The 17,725-nt window shown below is 52.5% G+C and overlaps 3 protein-coding genes across 6 annotated transcripts in view; all 3 read left to right on the forward strand.

Annotated features, from left to right (window-relative positions):
- The first annotated feature begins 1,243 nt into the window (after window positions 1-1,243).
- The window catches only part of Tspear (thrombospondin type laminin G domain and EAR repeats), a 67,145-nt gene continuing 50,663 nt past the window's right edge, over window positions 1,244-17,725 (forward strand). Inside the window, exon 1 of the mRNA XM_045149219.1 lies at window positions 1,244-1,409. Within this exon, the coding sequence (XP_045005154.1) occupies window positions 1,254-1,409 (156 nt within the window). The 5' untranslated portion in view covers window positions 1,244-1,253. The remainder of the gene's footprint in view (window positions 1,410-17,725) is intronic.
- On the forward strand, window positions 8,263-9,213 carry LOC101596480 (keratin-associated protein 10-3-like). Of its 4 annotated transcripts, XM_045150925.1 has the most exons (3): window positions 8,263-8,590; window positions 8,630-8,631; window positions 8,848-9,213. In XM_045150925.1, the coding sequence occupies exons 1-3, from the start codon at window positions 8,263-8,265 to the stop codon at window positions 9,211-9,213; spliced, it is 696 nt and encodes a 231-aa protein (XP_045006860.1). The 4 variants fall into 4 exon arrangements, with proteins under 4 accessions (XP_045006860.1, XP_045006861.1, XP_045006862.1 ...); XM_045150926.1 differs by lacking the exon at window positions 8,630-8,631 and having other exon boundaries at window positions 8,263-8,594; window positions 8,880-9,213; XM_045150927.1 differs by lacking the exon at window positions 8,630-8,631 and having other exon boundaries at window positions 8,918-9,213.
- LOC123460868 (keratin-associated protein 10-2-like) lies at window positions 14,243-14,881 on the forward strand. The gene has a single exon (XM_045150928.1). It carries the CDS (start codon window positions 14,243-14,245, stop codon window positions 14,879-14,881), a length of 639 nt encoding a protein of 212 aa, XP_045006863.1.

Raw genomic sequence — 17,725 nt, forward strand, 5'->3', positions numbered from 1 at the left:
CTGAGACTACATAGTGAATTCCAGGTCAGCCTGGGCTAGAGTGAGACCCTACCTCAAAAAACCAAAAAGAAGGAGGAGTAGAAAGAGAGGAAGAAGAAGGGTTGTGAGGGAAGAGAGGCATCATTAGCACCAAAGACCTCCACTTTCCTCACTGGCGAAATAGGGATGACCAGGACCTGGCCCTCCAAGGGCTAACGTGAGGGGCATGTTGTCAACGTAAAAGCGCAGAGAGGGCTGGGGGGGTGGCTCCATGGACAAACCGTATAGTGTGACCACCTGAGTACAGATCCCCAGAATCCACATAACCCACCTATAATTCCAGCTTTCAAGGGGCAGAGACAAGCCAGGCATGGTGGCGCACACCTGTAATCTCAGCCCTTGGGAGGCAGAGGTAGGAGGATCACCGTGAGTTCAAGGCCACCCTGAGACTACATAGTGAATTCCAGGTCAGCTTGAGCTAGAGTGAGACCCTACCTTGAAAACAAAAAAAAAAAAAAAAAAAAAAGGCAGAGACAGAGGGTCCTCTGGGCACATTGGCTAGCTCTGAGCTCCAGTGAGAGAACCTGTCTCAATAAATAAGGTGAAGGCCAATTGAGGAAGACATCCAGTGGCAACCTCTGGACTCTGCATAAGCACACATGTGTCCAGACACACAAACATCATGCATACACACACACACATTAAAAACAAACACCCAGAGGTTCTTCTAAAGATCAGTATAATCTGGGAGTAGCAGAGCATTGTGATGGGAATACGTGCGCCATGGTAAAGTGTGGGTGTGCTCAAGGAGGTTGAAGCCAGGGGCCGTTTCCAAAGGCAAAGTGAGGGTGACACAGGACATTTTGAAACAACATTCACCGAACACAGTGACTAGTAACGAGGGTGTGTCGATCACGACTGGAGGCCAGAAGCTGGGCAGACATCCCCATAGGCGTATTTTCTGCGTGAGGGAGTGGGAGCCTCCATAGTGCGTGGCCCCAGCCTTGTATGTGGAGAGTAGTTTTTCTGGTCACCAGTCACCCATATGTGAGGCCCCCTTGGCTTCACAGCTTGACATGGTAACTCTACCATGGTTCTGATACCTTTTGAGATATAAAATCCAAATGTGCCAGGGTCAGACCCTACCCAAAGGTGCCCTATGGATGCCAGCCCACCCCTAACTTTCCTCCCATGATGTCTTTGCAACAGACCTGCGCCCCCTGGACATCCTGGCAGAAGTGGTCCCTTCCAACGGAGCTGCGGGTGGGATCCGGATGGTGCAGGCCCAGGGCACATGGGGCTTCCAGCTCTCAGCGGCCGCCCCCCATATCATGAGCTTCCCGGCCTCCAGAATGTTCTCCCGCTGTGACCTCTTCCCTGAAGAATTCTCCATCGTCATCACCCTGAAAGTCCCCAACCTTCCACCCAAGGTCAGTAGCCGTTCTCCTTTCTCTCAGGACAACCTGAGTTTGCTTTTTTCTGACCCAGACTGTGGTGACACATTCAGCAGGGCATTCAGGGGGTCTGGGGACAGGGGTGTCTGCCTCTCTGGGAGGCATGGCCAGCTGGAGCTGGTGGTTGGTTTATGCTTGCAGGTCCCACATATTGGATACAACCCTTAGGGTCTTACACTCGGACAGGAAATGTTAGCAGTAAGCCTCAGGTAAAAAGGACTCTGCAGGCCCTGCTGCGGCCGTGTGCTCTGCCCACCTCCCATCCAGCACCCCCGCCCCCACGGCCCCTGCGAAATGAACAGTGGTGGTGCTGATCTCTGCCTCGCACAGGCATACGCACACGCATGCACACACAGGTCCACGAACATTTGTGCATATTCAGTCACACAGATGGTCACATACATATCCACACACACCAACACACACATGCATCTACATACACTGATCCACCCAGACACACATGCATGGACAGCATGCAGATATACGTCAGATTCCAGAACAATGCACAGAAACTGAAAATGAATGTATCCTTCCATCTAGGACCAGTGACGAGGAAAGCAAAGACCCTCGCTGTGGGTGGGGTTCGTCTGGATGGGGTTATCCATAGGTCTCCTATGGCGGGGTTCTCTGTGGGTCTCCGACAGTGGGGTCCTCTGTGGGTCTCCAACGGAGGGGTTCTCTGTGGGTCTGCTATGGTGGGGTTCTCTGTGGGTCTCCGGCAGCGGGGTCCTCTGTGGGTCTCTGATGGTGGGGTTCTCTGTGGGTCTGCTATGGAGGGGTTCTCTGTGGGTCTGCTATGGTGGGGTCACTGTACAAAGACTCGAGCCTTGTCGCTATCACTGTGGCCCTGCAAATCTCTGAATCTCTGCATCTGTATGGGTTCACCTGTTCTGCCTCAGAGTTTTACCCACGTTGTGGTGTGCATCAGGACTGTCTTTTATACCATTCCATTGTGGGCATTCACTGTCCACTCAATACTGACTGTCCACTTACCGGCTGACGCTCACTTAGGTTGCCACCACCTTTTGACTGTTGGGAAGGATGCTACCAGCATTCCTGTGGACTCCTTTCTTTGCTTCCTGGTATAGGGGCATTTATGAGTCACATGGCAACTCCATGACTGATTTTCTTTTCTTTTTGAGACACTGTTTCCAGTAAGTTCCACAGTTTTCTGGTCCTGCCAGAGGATCTAGGGCAGTATCTCACCACACCCGTGCTGACCCTGGCTGACCTTTGACTCTAGCCAAACTTATAGGCAGGAAGGAGTAGCATTGCTTTATGGTTTTGCTGATGAATAAGCATGGGGCTTATCTTTTATGTGATTATTGGCCTTTTCTATATTTTCTTTGGTGAAATGCCTACTTAAGTCCTTTGCTCAATTTTTCACTGGGTTAAATTGTCCCCTTTTTTCATTTAAGTATTCCTTGTGTTTAATGAGAGTCCTGTATGAAGATATAATTTGTAAATATTTGTGCTCATTCTAAAATTTAACTTTTACTTTCTTGATAAATTCCATTGAAACTTGATACTTAAAAGTTTTTGGCAAGTTTCATTCGCCCTCTTTCTTATGCCGTTTGTGTATGGGGGCATGGTGCAGACCCCACTGCCAAGTCTGATGCCTTCAACATTTCCCCTGCCTTCATCCCAATGGTCGACAGAGTAGCAGTTACATGGAAATCTGTGGTCCCCTTGAGCTAATTTTGTATATGGTGTGAGGCAGAAGTCCAATTTCATTCCTTTACCCACAGATATCAGGTTGTCCCTTCACCATCACCATTCGTTAGAGACTGACTTTCCCTCATTTAATGGTCTTCGCACCTTGTAGGAACTGTGGGTGAAATCTATTGGTTTCTTGTCTATCAGCTCTTTATGGGTGTGTCTACAGCAGCTTTGTGAGAATTTTTTTCTAAATATTTAATTCATTTACTTATTTATTTGAGAGAGAGGGAGAAGCATGACAGGGGAATGCACGTCCTGATGCTGGGAGCAATTGACAGGAATCTGCTGGGTCTTGTTGACTCATGGGTTATGCGAGTCTCCCACTTCCCCAGCGATCCTCTATCTAGTTGTTTCTTCCACTGCTGAAGCTACTTGTCGGCGGCCATACCTCCCTGCATGTGTGCGATTACATCTGGTACTGGCATACTTAAACCTGCTACTGACAAGGACTTGTCTGTCTCTTCCTGCCAGGTTTCCTTGTACCTCTGTGTGGTGGTTTGACTCAGGCGTCCCCCATAAATGTAGGTGTTCTGAATGCTAGGTTCCCAGCTGATGGAGATTTGGGAATTAACGCCTCTTGGAGACAGTGTAATGTTGGAGGCAGGTTTATGGGTGTTATAGCCATTGCCAGTGTTTGGCATACTCTCTCGTTCCTGCTGTCCACCTGATGTTGGCCAAGAGGTGGTGTCCACCCTCTGCTCATGCCATCATTTTCTCTTGCAGTCATGGAGCTTCCTATTCAAGCCTGTAAGCAAAAATAAACCTCTTTTTCCCACAAACTGCTCTTGGTTGGGTGATTTCTGCCAGCAGAAACTGACTGCAACAGTAAAGTGGTACTGGGAGTGGGGTTGCTGCTAGATACCTGACTGTGTAGCTTTGGCCTTTTGGAGCTGATTTTCAAGAAGAATGTGAAAGGCTTTGAGACCTTGACCTAAGAGATGCCATGCAGTGCTATAAGTACAGCTTGATGGACTATTCTGATCAAACTCAGACATGAATGCAATAAGAACTATGGACTATGAGGTTTGGCTTATGAGGCTGAAAAAGAGCTTTACTTGGAATGGTCTAGAAGCAGTTTGTGTGAGAGGCTTGCTGTTATGCCCATGTCCTGAGAACTTGTGCAAGGTTGAAGTAAGTAGAAACAGACTGGTGTGTGCAGAGGGATATGGCACAGAAAAATAAAATCTTTGGGCTAAAACTGCTGCCTGTTCAGCTGCATTTGTGTGATAGATTACAACCTTTGAGATTGGGGCAACATGAAGAATTTAGACTCTTTTGAAAGGGCTGAGTACTCAAGAAGTGTCCCATTCTTCAAAGTCTGCTTTATTCCCCCAGGATTAACAAATTGGCACCCTACCTGGTATTATGGAGTATAAGAAATGCAGAAAAGAGAGGGTCATTGAGTTTGCGAACACAGTCTTGTGTTTTGGAAATGGCCATGGGCAGTGTGAAGCAGGTTTGCTAGATGCCTGAATGGAGACCCCATGGAGCCATGAGGATGGACTGTGGGTTGCAGTGGGGACCCAGTGGAGACGCTGGGACCATGAGATGGCTGCTAAAGAGAGCTGCTGGCCCCGGTGAAGTTTTCCAGGACTGTAAGTAGCCTAGCTGGAGGGACGGAATTGGAATACCAGAGACTTGTTGTTGGTTAGGATTATCGGATTTGGAGATTTGTCACTGAATAGAGTTGTTGAACTTGGAGCTACAGAGTTTGATGTTTGCCCTGGTTGTTTTAAATCTTGCATTGGTTGAATATTTCTTTGCTATTCCCAGTGCCATCTTTTGCAGTGTGAGTGTACATTCTGTGCCATTATGGGTTTGGGGGGTATTTTTTGGTATTATGGCTCAGTTAAAAAATCTTGGATTATGGGCTGGAGAGATGGCTTAGCGGTTAAGCGCTTGCCTGTGAAGCCTAAGGACCCCGGTTCGAGGCTCGGTTCCCCAGGTCCCACGTTAGCCAGATGCACAAGGGGGCGCACGCATCTGGAGTTCGTTTGCAGAGGCTGGAAGCCCTGGCGCGCCCATTCTCTCTCTCTCCCTCTATCTGTCTTTCTCTCTGTGTCTGTCGCTCTCAAATAAATAAATAAAAAATGTAAAAAAAAATCTTGGATTATGGGGATGTTTGAATATCAATAAGATTGATAAAAACTATGGGGACTTTTAAAGTTGGGCTGAATGCATTGTATTTTATATCATGTATGGATATCAGTTTTTGGGGGCCAGGGGCAGAAAGAATGTGGTGGTTTGATTCAGGTGTTCCCCATATACTCAGGTGTTCTGAATGCGGGGTTCCAAGCTGATGGAGATTTGGGCATTAACTCCTCCTGGAGGCAGTGTATTGTTGGGGGCGGACTTATGTGTATTATAGCCAGTTTCCCCATGCCAGTGCTTGGCACACTCTCCTGTTCCTGCTGTCCACCTGATGTTGACCAAGAGGTGGTGTCCACCCTCTGCTCATGCCATCATTTTCACCTGCCATCATGGAGCTTCCCCCTCAAGCCTGTAAGCCAAAATAAACCTCTTCCCCACCCCCCAATAAGTTGCTCTTGGTTGGGTGATTTCTACCAGCAATGTGAACCTGACTGCAACACTTTGTTATTTGGTCTGCTGCTTACAGACCCTGCGCACGCTCAGGACCCATTCACACTGGTGCTGACGCCATCCCAGTGAGATACAGCAGCTTTGTCCCTATGTATCTTTGATCTCTTTTGCCCTGTGAATGATCTGGCCACAATACACATGGTATCTATAAATCTAAACATGGGGACATTTTGTTAGACTTACTACTAGCTGCAATTTTGTGGCTTTTAAAGACTCTCCAGAAATAAAGGAGAGCAAGTGTACATTTATCTTCTGCTATTTTGACTTTCTATTTATTTTCTGCCATCTGGAGTCATTTCCTTTTCCCCATTCAGTTTTGCTCCCAGAAATCTTTGTGATGCTTTTGTCAAATACATTTATTCCTATATGTTATAGCCCATCAATATGTTGTATTGATTTTTATTCAGTTGTTTTGAACAAGCTATGAGAATATAGGGGAAATGTGCATTTGTGTGGTCTTTTCATGATCACATACTCTCCTTTCCTGTGGTCTTTGCTTTCATGTGGATTTGAATTTCTGTCAGAGGCATTCTACGAGTCCACTGATAACAAATTCCCTCATATTTCCTCTACCTGGAGATGTCTTCATTTTGTCCTCATGTTGGAAAAAGAGTTTTGTTGTACATAGTATTGGTTGACAATTTTTTTCCCATGAGAATTTTGAACTCTGGTCCCACTGTCTTCTGAGGCCCATGTATCTGATGAGAGTTGGCTGTTACTCTTCTCGGGGTTCTCTTGGCGGTACCTAGGCCTCCCCATCCCCGCAACCCCAGCTGCTTTCAAAATTTCCCCCATTGTTTTTGTTGTGTTTTGCTTTGTTTTTGACTGTGTGTGTACACACCAGGGCCTCTTGCTGCTGCAAACAAGCACCAGATGCTTGTATGACTTTTTTTCATCTGGCTTATGAGGATGGCTTGGGAATTGAACCCTGGCCAGCAGGCTTTGCAAATAAGTACCTTTAACCACTAAGCCATTTCCCCAGGCCTCCTGTTTTGACACTTGGCATGTTCACTCTACTGGTGAATCTTTCGTGTGATTTTGCCTTGAAGTTTGCTGAGCTTCTTGGATGTGGTGTATATTGATGTCTTTCGATAAACCTGGAAAACTTTCAGTCATTATTGGACAGAACATTTCTTCATTATGGCCTGATTTTTGTGTGGAGTGCTCCAACAAAGCATCAGTCCCCCACCACGTTAGTGGTCAGGAGGCAAGCCCTGCGCTGATCTTCAGCTTGTACCCAATAGAGTGCTGGGATAACGGAGGGAGGGAGCCCAGAGCATCACCAGGTCACCTGCCTCTGTCCCCCTCAGAGACCTGGCAAAAGGTAGGGGTGAGAGAACGAACAGACCAGGAGAACCAAACCAGAACAATGGGCATCATCTGAGTGTGGGGCCTGGGCACTACCCAGCTATGCAGGTGCACACTGGACAAGACTCCGCACAGAGTATCTGCTTAGCGTGATAGAGAACAGGAGGTGGGCTGGAGAGATGGCTTAGTGGTCAAGACGCTTGCCTGCGAAGCCTAAGGACCCATGTTCATCTCCCCAGATCCCATGTAAGCCAGACATACAAAGGCGAGGCAAGTGCAAGATAGCACGTGTCCACTAGGTGGCGTAAGCATCTGGAGTTCAACTTCAGTGGATGAGGCCCTGGCACCCCAATCTCTCTCTTTCTCTCTAAAATAAAAGAGGGGGGAGAAAACAGGAGATAGCGACAGACCTGCCACCACATGGAGGAGCCTTGCTGAGGGAAGCAAGCTGTGGACGCACATGAGAGCAGCCAGAGCTCTGAGGACCGTCTGGCTGCAGTGTGTCTGCCAGAGCTGAAGGGCAGGAGGAAAGGGTGGGTGCCAAGCACCCTCTGGGAGAGGACTCCAGGGAGGCTCAGCCTGAAATGAAACCACAGGCATGTGTCCCTCACAGTCACCTACTTCAAGCTGGACCTGTATCTTCCTCAAGCTCCTCTTTGAGCCAGCCGTACCCTAGGCAGAAACTTCTTCTCATGCCCCCTGGGTTGTCTTGTCCTTGAGTTGCCACTGGCAGTCGGTGGCATCATCCCAGACAGCAGGTCCTGCCAAGCAGCTCAGGGACATGCCGCCGTCCTGAAAGCCCACAACCGTGGTAGTCCTGACCTCACCTCTGCCCCATGGAGAAGCTCTGCTTCCAAAAGCAAACTCCCCTGAGGTGGGGCCAAGTGTGCCCGCACCCCCAGAATGTCACCTGCCCCTGCTGTCGCTGCCCCTGCATGTGACCTGAGTGTGTCTGCTGGCTCCTCTGCGACAAACAACTCTCAAGCCAGGAGTGGTGGCAGACAGTGTCAACAGGAAGGCAGAGGCCCGACTCCAAACAGGACCAGGAAAAGGTAGGCTTCAAGGAACCAGTGCCCGAACAACAAAAACAGCTCAAGGGGTATAAAGGCTGGCTGCCCAGAACACCCCACACACTCACACACACTTACTCTCCCTCAACTCACCTGCTCCACACGCACACCCTCCTCCAGCCCAGCCCGCCATGGCCGCCTCCACCATGTCCGTCTGCTCTGACGCCTGCACCAGCGCCTCCTGGCAGGTGGACGACTGTCCAGAGAGCTGCTGCGAGCCCTCCTGCTGCGCCCCCAGCTGCTGCCAGCCCAGCTGCTGTGCCCCCTGCCTGACCCTGGTCTGCACCCCGGTCAGCTGTGTGTCCAGCCCCTGCTGCCAACCCACCTGCCCCAGCTCCTGCACGCCCTCGTGCTGCCAGCAGTCTTGCTGCCAGCCGGCCTGCTGCACCTCCTCCCCCTGCCAGCCGTCCTGCGGTGTGCCCGTCTGCTGCAAGCCCGTCTGCTGTGTGCCCGTCTGCTGTGGGGGCTTCCTCATGCTGCCAGCCCTCTTGCTGCCAGCAGTCTAGCTGTGTGCACCCTCTTGCTGCCAGTCCTCCCCCTGCCAGCCGTCCTGCGGTGTGCCCGTCTGCTGCAAGCCCGTCTGCTGTACCCCCGTCTGCTCTGGGTCCTCCCCTTGCTGCCAGTCCTCATGCTGCCAGCCGTCCTGCGGTGTGCCCATCTGCTGCAAGCCCGTCTGCTGTGTGCCCGTCTGCTGTGGGGCTTCCTCATGCTGCCAGCCCTCTTGCTGCCAGCAGTCTAGCTGTGCGCCCTCCTGCTGCCAGTCCTCCCCCTGCCAGCCGTCCTGCGGTGTGCCCGTCTGCTGCAAGCCCATCTGCTGTACCCCCGTCTGCTCTGGGTCCTCCTCTTGCTGCCAGTCCTCATGTTGCCAGCCGTCCTGCTGTGTGCCTGTCTGCTGCAAGCCCTGCTCCAGCGTGTCCCTGCTCTGCCGCCCCGTGTGCAGACCCGCCTGCTGTGTGCCCACCTCCTCCTGCTGCGCCTCCTCCTGCCAGCCCAGCTGCTGCCGCCCGTCCTCCTGCGTGTCCCTGCTCTGCCGCCCCGCCTGCTCCCGCCAGGCCTGCTGTGGCCAGAAGTCCAGCTGCTAATGGGCCTGTCCTGTGGGGTCCCCCAGAGCTTGGGTCCCACATTCCAGAATTGCTCTGAGGCCAGATCTGTTTTCCCACTTAAATTCTTGGAGCCATGAGCTATGTGGGAGTGTTTTCTGACCCCCCCCCCACCGACCCAGGCAGGTTGCATTGAGCCCTATGACCTGACTGTCTTTGCTCAGCTCCCAGTGTCTTCTGGGCTGTCTTCCCCACCCTCCTCACCCTGGCAAGAAGGTAGCTGCTATCTTGCCAATGACAGTGACCCATCAACTAAGAGTGAACCTTGTGCCCTCAGAGGCTTTCCCTAGACATCTAACAGACTGTGGGGACAAGTGTCAGTGTGACATCTATGGGCCACCTTGGGACACTGTTCTGGAGTTTCATTCTACATGACCCCTCCCTCTGTGCCCAGCTCTCTGCAGCAGTCATTACTCTCCAGCCTCTAACAAAGGGAGACCCTGTGAGGTGCCCCAGTTAGGGACACCAGGGCCCCTGCACAGCCCTGAGAAGCCTGCCCTGCTCTCACCCCTGCCTCTGGTCCCAGGGCTGAGCTGCTACTCATCGCCTCTCCCCGGCCTCCCTCAGCCCAGGCTGGCTCACCGGGTGCCTCCCTCTGTCCTCCCCCCCCCCGCCCTTCACTCGGTACCTTCAGGACAGCTCTCTCTTGTTAAGTAAAATAAACACTTCTCATTCTTAGGTCTTATGAAACTGGTCTGGTTTCTTCTTTTATTTTTTACATATGTGTGTGTGGTGTGTGTGCATGTTCACATATGTACGGGTACACGTTTGTGAGGTGCATGTGCATATGTGTGTACAAGCTGGAGGTTGACCTTTGGGTATCTTCCTCCATATTGCATCTTATTCTTTGAAACAAGGTCTCCTAAAACTCACCAATTCAATCAGCCTAGCTGGTCAGTGAGCCTCAGGGATTCTCAGGTTTCTGTCTCCCTGGCGCTGAGAGGCAAGGCATGTGCCACCATGCCTAGCATTTTGATGTTGGTTCTGAGGACCCCCAGCTCAGGTCTTCATGTCTGCACAGCAAGCGCTCTGCCAACTGAGCCCTCTCCCTGACCCGCTGATCCATGTCTTTAAGCACCTGAGTTTATTCTCTCACAATCCAAGTCTGCTGATTTGAACGTCTGTGGTCTTTCTGCCATTTTTGCAGTGCCTCATTTCCTTGTGTTCCTGGTTATTGTTGGCTGAGTTGTAATTTTTGTCCCTGAAAGAGCCAGCTATGGTCCCGTGGAGGCCTGGAATGAAGGTGCGGGGACCGGCATTATTACATCCGTGGCTTTCTCCCAAGGGCTGCTCAGAGGATGTGAGCTCAGGCTGCAGAGGTGCACCTGTCCCCGACCTCACCCCCATGCTCCGTGCATGGGCAGCTCCTGGCCCCACAGGGCTCCGTGGCTGTCGCGGTGGCTCTTCAGGAATGTGGGCCAAGTCTGGAAACCGTGCAGGAGGGAGGTTCTTCGCCTTGTTCTCTCCTTGCCCTTACAAAACTGCATAAAGCCAAGTTAAGTTTGCTCCAAAATGACCTGGAGGCCCAAGAGGCGTGCTCACGTCGGGGGCCAGAGAGGGTCTCGGGTGGGCCTGCTTGGAGGAGAAAAGACACACGCATCCCTGCGCTCACCTCAAACCACCTCGGCGTTTTCATCCATCACGCACACTGTCGGGGCTGAGGAGGGGCCACAGGACCGGGGTCTCTGTCCCTAACCGAAGCCAGATCTGGGCGACTCGCCACAGTCCCACCTCAACGTGACAGCAGCCTGACACCCCCACAGCGTCATGTCCGCATTCATAGGAGAAGCGTGTGCTAGGTCCCCAACTCATTTTTTTCATATTTCACTTGCTTGCTTTATTCATTAGCATTTTTATACTTTTTATTGACAACTTCCATGATTGTAAACAATATCCCATGGTAATTCACTCCCCCCCCCCAACATTCCCCTTTGAAACTGCACTCTCCATCATATCCCCTCCCCCTCTCAATCAGTTTCTCTTATTTTGATGTCATCATCTTTTCCTGCTATTAAGAGGGTCTTGTGTAGCTAGTGCCAGGCACTGTGAGGTCATGGATATCCAGGCCATTTTGTGTCTGGAGGAGCACATTGCAATGAGTCTACCCTTCCTTTGGCTCTTATATTCTTTCTGCCGCCTCTTCCACAATGGATCCTGAGCCTTGGAAGATATGAGAGATATTTCAGTGCTGACCACTCCTCTGTCACTTCTTCTCAGCACCATGGTGCCTTCTGAGTCATCCCAAGGTCACTGCCATCTGGAAAGAGAAACTTCTCTAAACAAAAGTGAGAGTAGCATTAATATATGGGTATGAACATTAGGAGAGGTGCTTACTGTGCAGTTTGGTGAGCATAGTATATACATTTAGCCAGACACCAGCAGACGTTACATCCCTAGGGCTCATGACTACTCCTGTTGTAGGTTTTCAGTATATCTTCAGACATGCATTCCCTCCCATGGAGTGGGCCTCCATTTATTATCTTTTTTTTGTTTTTGGAGGTAGGGTCTTACTCTAGCTCAGGCTGACCTGGAATTCACTATGTAGTCTCAGAGTGGCTTCAAACTCACAGCGATCCTCCTACCTCTGCCTCCTGCGTGCTGGGATTAAAGGCATGTACCACCACACCTGGCTTCATTATCATTTTTTAAAAAAATATTTTAATTTTATTTATTTATTTGACAGAGAAAGAGGGAGAGAGAATGGGCTTGCCAGGGCCTCTAGCCACTGCAAATGAACTCTAGATATATACTCCCCCTTGTGCATCTGGCTAACGTGGGTCCTGGGGAATCGAACCTGGGCCTTTTAGCTTTGCAGGCAAATGCCTTAACCACTAAGCCATCTCTCCAGCCATTCATTATCGTTTTTGACAGAGCTGAGGCTCAAACCCAGGGCCTTGCCCATGCTAGGCTGGTGCTTCACTACTATGCCACATCCCCAGCCCCTTCCTTCATTTTATTTTATTTTTGAGGTAGGGTCTCACTCTGTTCCAGGCTGACCTGGAATTCACTATGGAGTCTCAAGCTGGCCTCGAACTCACAGCGATCCTCCTACTTCTGCCGCCCGAGTGCTGGGATTAAAGATGTGCGCCACCATGCCCGGCCCCTTCCTTCATTTTAATAGCTACTTTGATGTGGCTGACTTCATACAACCTTGGGTACTTTTCTTTATTCATTTAGAAGCTCACCAAGGGTCTGAAAGATGCTGTTGATTCTCTAAAGCATTTGGCTCTTATTCCATTCCTTCTTGGTTTGAGGAGCTGGTCCATGCAGATCCAAGGCCCAGGTGGGGTCTCCCTGCCCACGGACGGGAACACATGGCCCATGGTACTGTCACTTTCCTTCTATGTTCTAAGGCCTGCTCAGGACCAAGAGAGTGTTCACAGCGAGTACCGTCCATCCGGTCTGTACTGTGGAGCGGGCCTCTCTGCCCTGTCCGAGCCCAGCTGGCCATACATGTCTGTGTTCACTAAACGCCCTGCAGGCCAAGAGGGTAGGCTCATGGGGGCCAGTTCACTAGACCCTGGCAGTGCAGCTTCTCCACACAGGTCTCCCAGTGTCTGGCATTGGCAGGTGGCACCTCCCCACCTTGGAGGAGGGCTGAAAATGGAATTTGTTCCCTCAACTTCAGGGCATTGTGCGTCAGGCCAGCCACAGTGTGTGGGATGTAATCTCCCATTTCTAGATGGCTTCAGTACCCAAGGGTAGGAGACGAGACCCACCCACCCACCCACCCACACAGAATTCCCGGAAGATGCCACCCGCTTTTGTGACTGCATGACTGTGATTGGGAAGGGCTTAGCTCTGTGCCAAGCCCTTCTTATCTATCTCATGTAAGTTTAGAAGCGCCTTAAGGAAGGAAGGATTTGTTTGGGTTTCTGGTATGAGGGTCTCCGTCAGAGCACCAGGGAAGGCGTGGTAGAGCTCATGACAGGGGGAGCATTTGGCACAGGGTCTTCTTGGAGGACCAAAAGGCACTGAGCTAGGGCCAGAGACAGTTGGCCTAGGATGGTCGAGCCTCATCCTTACAACCCTACATCCGCTAGCTATGCTTCGTGTCCAACACATTCCATTCCAAAAAGGGAGAACAGGGATATGCCAAGGAAAAATCACGACAATTCAAGCCAGGAACCCGGCAAAACAAGCACCAGACCCTGCGGTACCACGTCTGGTTCCTGGGCCTTATGGTGGCATCATTTGACTACCCTATCCTCCAGCTCTGTTAGCTGCCACACACGGTCATTTCTCCTCTCCCCCCCTCCTCTCCCCCCTCTCTCTCCTCTCTCTCTCTCCCTCTCTCTCTCTCTCTCTCTCCTCTCTCTCTATTTCTCTCTCTTTCTCTCTCCTCTCTCTCTCTATTTCTCTCTCTCTCTCTCTCCTTTCTCTCTCCTCTCCCAACACCAGTGAATCTGTGTTTGAGGGGGACACTGGCTTAACACTGGTAGGTGAGACTTATACTAGCCCCAAACTGGTTATCCTAATGTGCTGACTGTCCAAGGAGTCTGGGCCTAGCTCTAAGAATCCTCCTCCTGCCCACCAAGACAAGGGAGACCCTTGGTCCTCTGCTCTCCCCACACCTGGCATGGCTCATGAAAGCCTAGAGTGACTGAAGAGGTGTCCTCACTTCCTTTATCCAAAGCAGGCAATCCTGACCCCTCTCACCCACTCACAGGCTTAGACAGGCCACCCAGAGGCTGAGGGAACACAGGCAGAACAAAGCCACCACCAGGTGCCCTGCAGGTGACCACTAGGTGATCAGGGGTCAGCCAAGGAAGGCTGTCCCTTTCCTCCAGTGTCCTTCCCAGCACAACAGGAGTGTGATGACCGGTCCCTGAAGAGAGTCCCTTGTTCCCTGAGGCTGACACACCAGGAAGGGGAAGGGCGCTGAGGAACCTCCTGCTGCACAGCAGTAAACACATCAGGGGGATAAAAGCCCAGAGCCCAGAGCACCTCACACACACGCCTCATCCACCTCTCCTCACTCTCTCACCTCCCACTCACAGCTCAGCCCGCCATGGCCGCTTCCACCATGTCCGTCTGCTCTGACGCCTGCACCAGCGCCTCCTGGCAGGTGGACGACTGTCCAGAGAGCTGCTGCGAGCCCTCCTGCTGCGCCCCCAGCTGCTGCCAGCCCAGCTGCTGTGCCCCCTGCCTGACCCTGGTCTGCACCCCAGTCGGCTGTGTGTCCAGCCCCTGCTGCCAACCCGCCTGCACCAGCTCCTGCACGCCCTCGTGCTGCCAGCAGTCTTGCTGCCAGCCGGCCTGCTGCACCTCCTCCCCCTGCCAGCCGTCCTGCGGTGTGCCCGTCTGCTGCAAGCCCGTCTGCTGTGTGCCCGTCTGCTGTGGGGCTTCCTCATGCTGCCAGCCCTCTTGCTGCCAGCAGTCTAGCTGTGTGCCCTCTTGCTGCCAGTCCTCCCCATGCCAGCCGTCCTGTGGTGTGCCCGTCTGCTGCAAGCCTGTCTGCTGTGTGCCCGTCTGCTGTGGGGCTTCCTCATGCTGCCAGCCCTCTTGCTGCCAGCAGTCTAGCTGTGTGCCCTCTTGCTGCCAGTCCTCCCCCTGCCAGCCGTCCTGCGGTGTGACCCTCTGCTGCACACCTGTCTGCTGCAAGCCCGTCTGCTCTGGACCCTCCTCATGTTGCCAGCCGTCCTGCTGAGTGCCCGTCTGCTCAGGGGCTTCCCCTTCATGCTAACAGTCCTAGTATGTGGCATCTCTCTCCTTGCCCACAGTACCACTGTGCACTCCACTGCTCCGGGACCACAGGACGCTGACTGCTCCGCCCAGCTCCTCCTCCCTTACTCCTCTCGCCCACTCCTCCTTCCAGCTGCGTCGTCGCTCCTCTGAGCACCGATAAAGCCTCCTTTGCCCACGCCGTCTCCCTGTTCACTGTTACATGGGGACAAATGGGGTACTGCTAGGCATGGCTCTGGCTTTTCCACCCTCCCTATCTCACCAGCTGCGAGGCGCAGGGAATCTCTGTCCACTACCCAGAGTTCCGGGGTCCTCCTTCCGTGCTCTGCTCCTGGCTGTTTGCCCGGGGCTGCAGGCGGCAGAGCCTCTACACCCTGGTTCCGTTCGCGGATGCCACCCAGGCCCTATCAAAAGTACCCACCAGTTGCCCCGCGGCCACCACTGCTCGCGAGGTGGGTATGAGAGGACTGTGGCCTGGCTGCGCACGCTCAGAGGGTCCGCTGAGAGAGGGTGGGAGCTTCCGGCCTTGGACCCACACATGGGTGCAAGCAGCCAAGTGAACTTCCAGGGTGCAAGGAACGCAGAGCAAACCTGGGCCGCCCTCCTGCAGGGGTGGAGGCACGGTTGGATGCGTAAGACCTGCCCTGGGCTGCGTGGGGCAGCCTGCAGAGGAGAAGCAGCGTTTCTGTGTCCACGTCGTGGGAGATGCCAGGTGGCAGTGTCTAGATGTGACCAGCCGTGACCACACCTCTGCTGAGTGAACAGTCTCCTGCAACTACAAGAGCAGAGCAAGGGACACCGATCAGGAGGGCAACTGTGGCAACACCGCGTGGAGAGGTTCTGCGTCTGCCTGGCAGCGAGGGCACTGAACCCACAGCAGGGGCACCTCGCCACATGACAAGGGAAAAATCCTCCCATAGGCGTTTTTGTTGAGGTGCCAAGTGAATGAATCAGCATTGGTGTACCGTGCGGGCTGTGTGCCATGCCAAATGATAGCCCTGGATCCCTCCGCTGTGACCATCACAAGCAGTCCTGGTGTGTCCTTATAGTGCGTGTTGCAGTCAGGTTCGCAGTGCTGACAGAAATCACACAACCAAGAGCAGCTTTGGGGGGAAAAAGGGGTATTTTGGCTTACGGACCCCAGGGGCAAAAAGAGGGGGTATTTTGGCTTACAGACCCAAGGGGAAGCGCCATGATGGCAGGAAAACAACATGAGCAGAGGGTGGACATCACCCCCTGGCCAGCATCAGGTGGACAACACCAACAGGAGAGTGTAGCCAACACTGGCAAGGAGAAGCTGGCTGTAACACCCATAAGCCTGCCCCCAACAATGCACTGCCTCCAGGAGACGTTAATTCCCAAATCCCCACCAGCTGGCAACCTAGCATTCAGAACACCTGCATTTATGGGTGACACCTGAATCAAACCACCACAGTGTAGTTTGAACGTGAAATGTCTCCCATAAGCTCATGTTTGAACCGTTTGTCCCCAGTTGATGATGCTGTTTGGGAAGGTTGTAGAACCTCGCTGGAAAAAGTAGGTCATTGGGTGTGAGGGTGGGGAGCAGGTCTTGAAGTCTGGTAACTCAGCCGCACTTCTTGTCCGTTCTCTGCATCCAGGCTGCAATGTGATGGGCTTCCTGCTCCTGCCACAATACTTTACTGCCATGAGGCCTCCCTCAAAACTGTAAGCTGGTTGGGCATGGTGGCGCACACCTTTAATCCCTGCACTTAGGGGCAGAGGGTAGGAGGATGGCTGAGTTTGAAGCCAGCCTAGGACTATAGAGTTAGTTCCAGGTTAGCCTTGTCTAGAGTGAGACCCCCTACCTCCACAAAAAGGGAGGCTGGAGAGATTGCTTAGTGATTAAGGCGCTTGCCTGCAAAGCCAAAGGACCTCAGTTCTATTCCCCAGTACTTACGTAAGCCAGATGTACAAAGTGGCGCATGCATCTGGAGTTCGTTTGCAGTGGCCGGAAGCCCTGGCGCACTCATTCTTTCTCTCTCTCACTCTTTCTCTCTGCCTCTTTCCCTCTCTCAAATAAATAAAAATATTTTTTAAAGAAGAAAGAAACTGAAAACAAACCTTTCCTCCCCCAAGTTGCTTCTGGTCAGTTATTTGCTCATAGATGCATCTTACTATGAGAAGGCGGCAGTATTATAAGTCTTCACTTCCCGAGTGCCTCCAGGCAGGACCTCCAGGGTAATACTCACTATTTTAACTCCCAAGAGACCAGCAATGGCCTCGGATGGACCGTTCTTCATCTTGCAACCGAGCCCATGCGCTGCCCAAGCAGGTGGTGTGGGGAAGGGCGTGGGGGCAGCGACCGCAGAGACGCTGAGAATGGCAGAGTTAACTTCACCCGTGCTCTGGAGAAGGTTTCCAACTGCGCTGGAAGGAGCTACGTAAACCCCAGCTGAAGGCTGGGAGACTGTAACACTCCACCCCATCTGGACCCAGTCCTGAGCATGCAGCTGCATTCCCATTTGCGACTGGTCCCAGGAGGACCGTGGACTTGATATGGGAAGGGTGTCCATCTGCTTATGTCTATCGGGTCTGTAAGGGAGCAACACACAGGGCCTGCCTTGATTTCCCCAAACCCAGAGCTTGCTGTAGACAGAGAAGTAGCTACAGGGAGGGTGTTCGTCAGACATCTAAAAGTGAGTAAACACTGTCTGTCACTGCCGTCTGGGATAAAGAAGGCTCCTGGGTCTGGGCCGGGGAGAGCACTGGGGACGAGGCGCTTTGGGAAATGAGGACTTCAAAACATTGTCCCAGGAGTCGAGAAGGTTCTACACTGCTCAGAAAGCCC

This window comes from Jaculus jaculus, chromosome 5 (genome assembly GCF_020740685.1).
Source record: "Jaculus jaculus isolate mJacJac1 chromosome 5, mJacJac1.mat.Y.cur, whole genome shotgun sequence".
NCBI lineage: Eukaryota > Metazoa > Chordata > Mammalia > Rodentia > Dipodidae > Jaculus > Jaculus jaculus.

Excerpts from the sequence above, each read along its gene's own strand:
- LOC101596480 (XM_045150924.1), top strand. The coding sequence starts at position 8,263 with ATGGCCGCCTCCACCATGTCCGTCTGCTCTGACGCCTGCACCAGCGCC. Across the intron at positions 8,578-8,769 it reads GCTGCAAGCCCGTCTGCTGT|CCGTCCTGCGGTGTGCCCAT; the intron begins GTGCCCGTCTGC and ends TCATGCTGCCAG.
- LOC123460868 (XM_045150928.1), top strand. The coding sequence starts at position 14,243 with ATGGCCGCTTCCACCATGTCCGTCTGCTCTGACGCCTGCACCAGCGCC.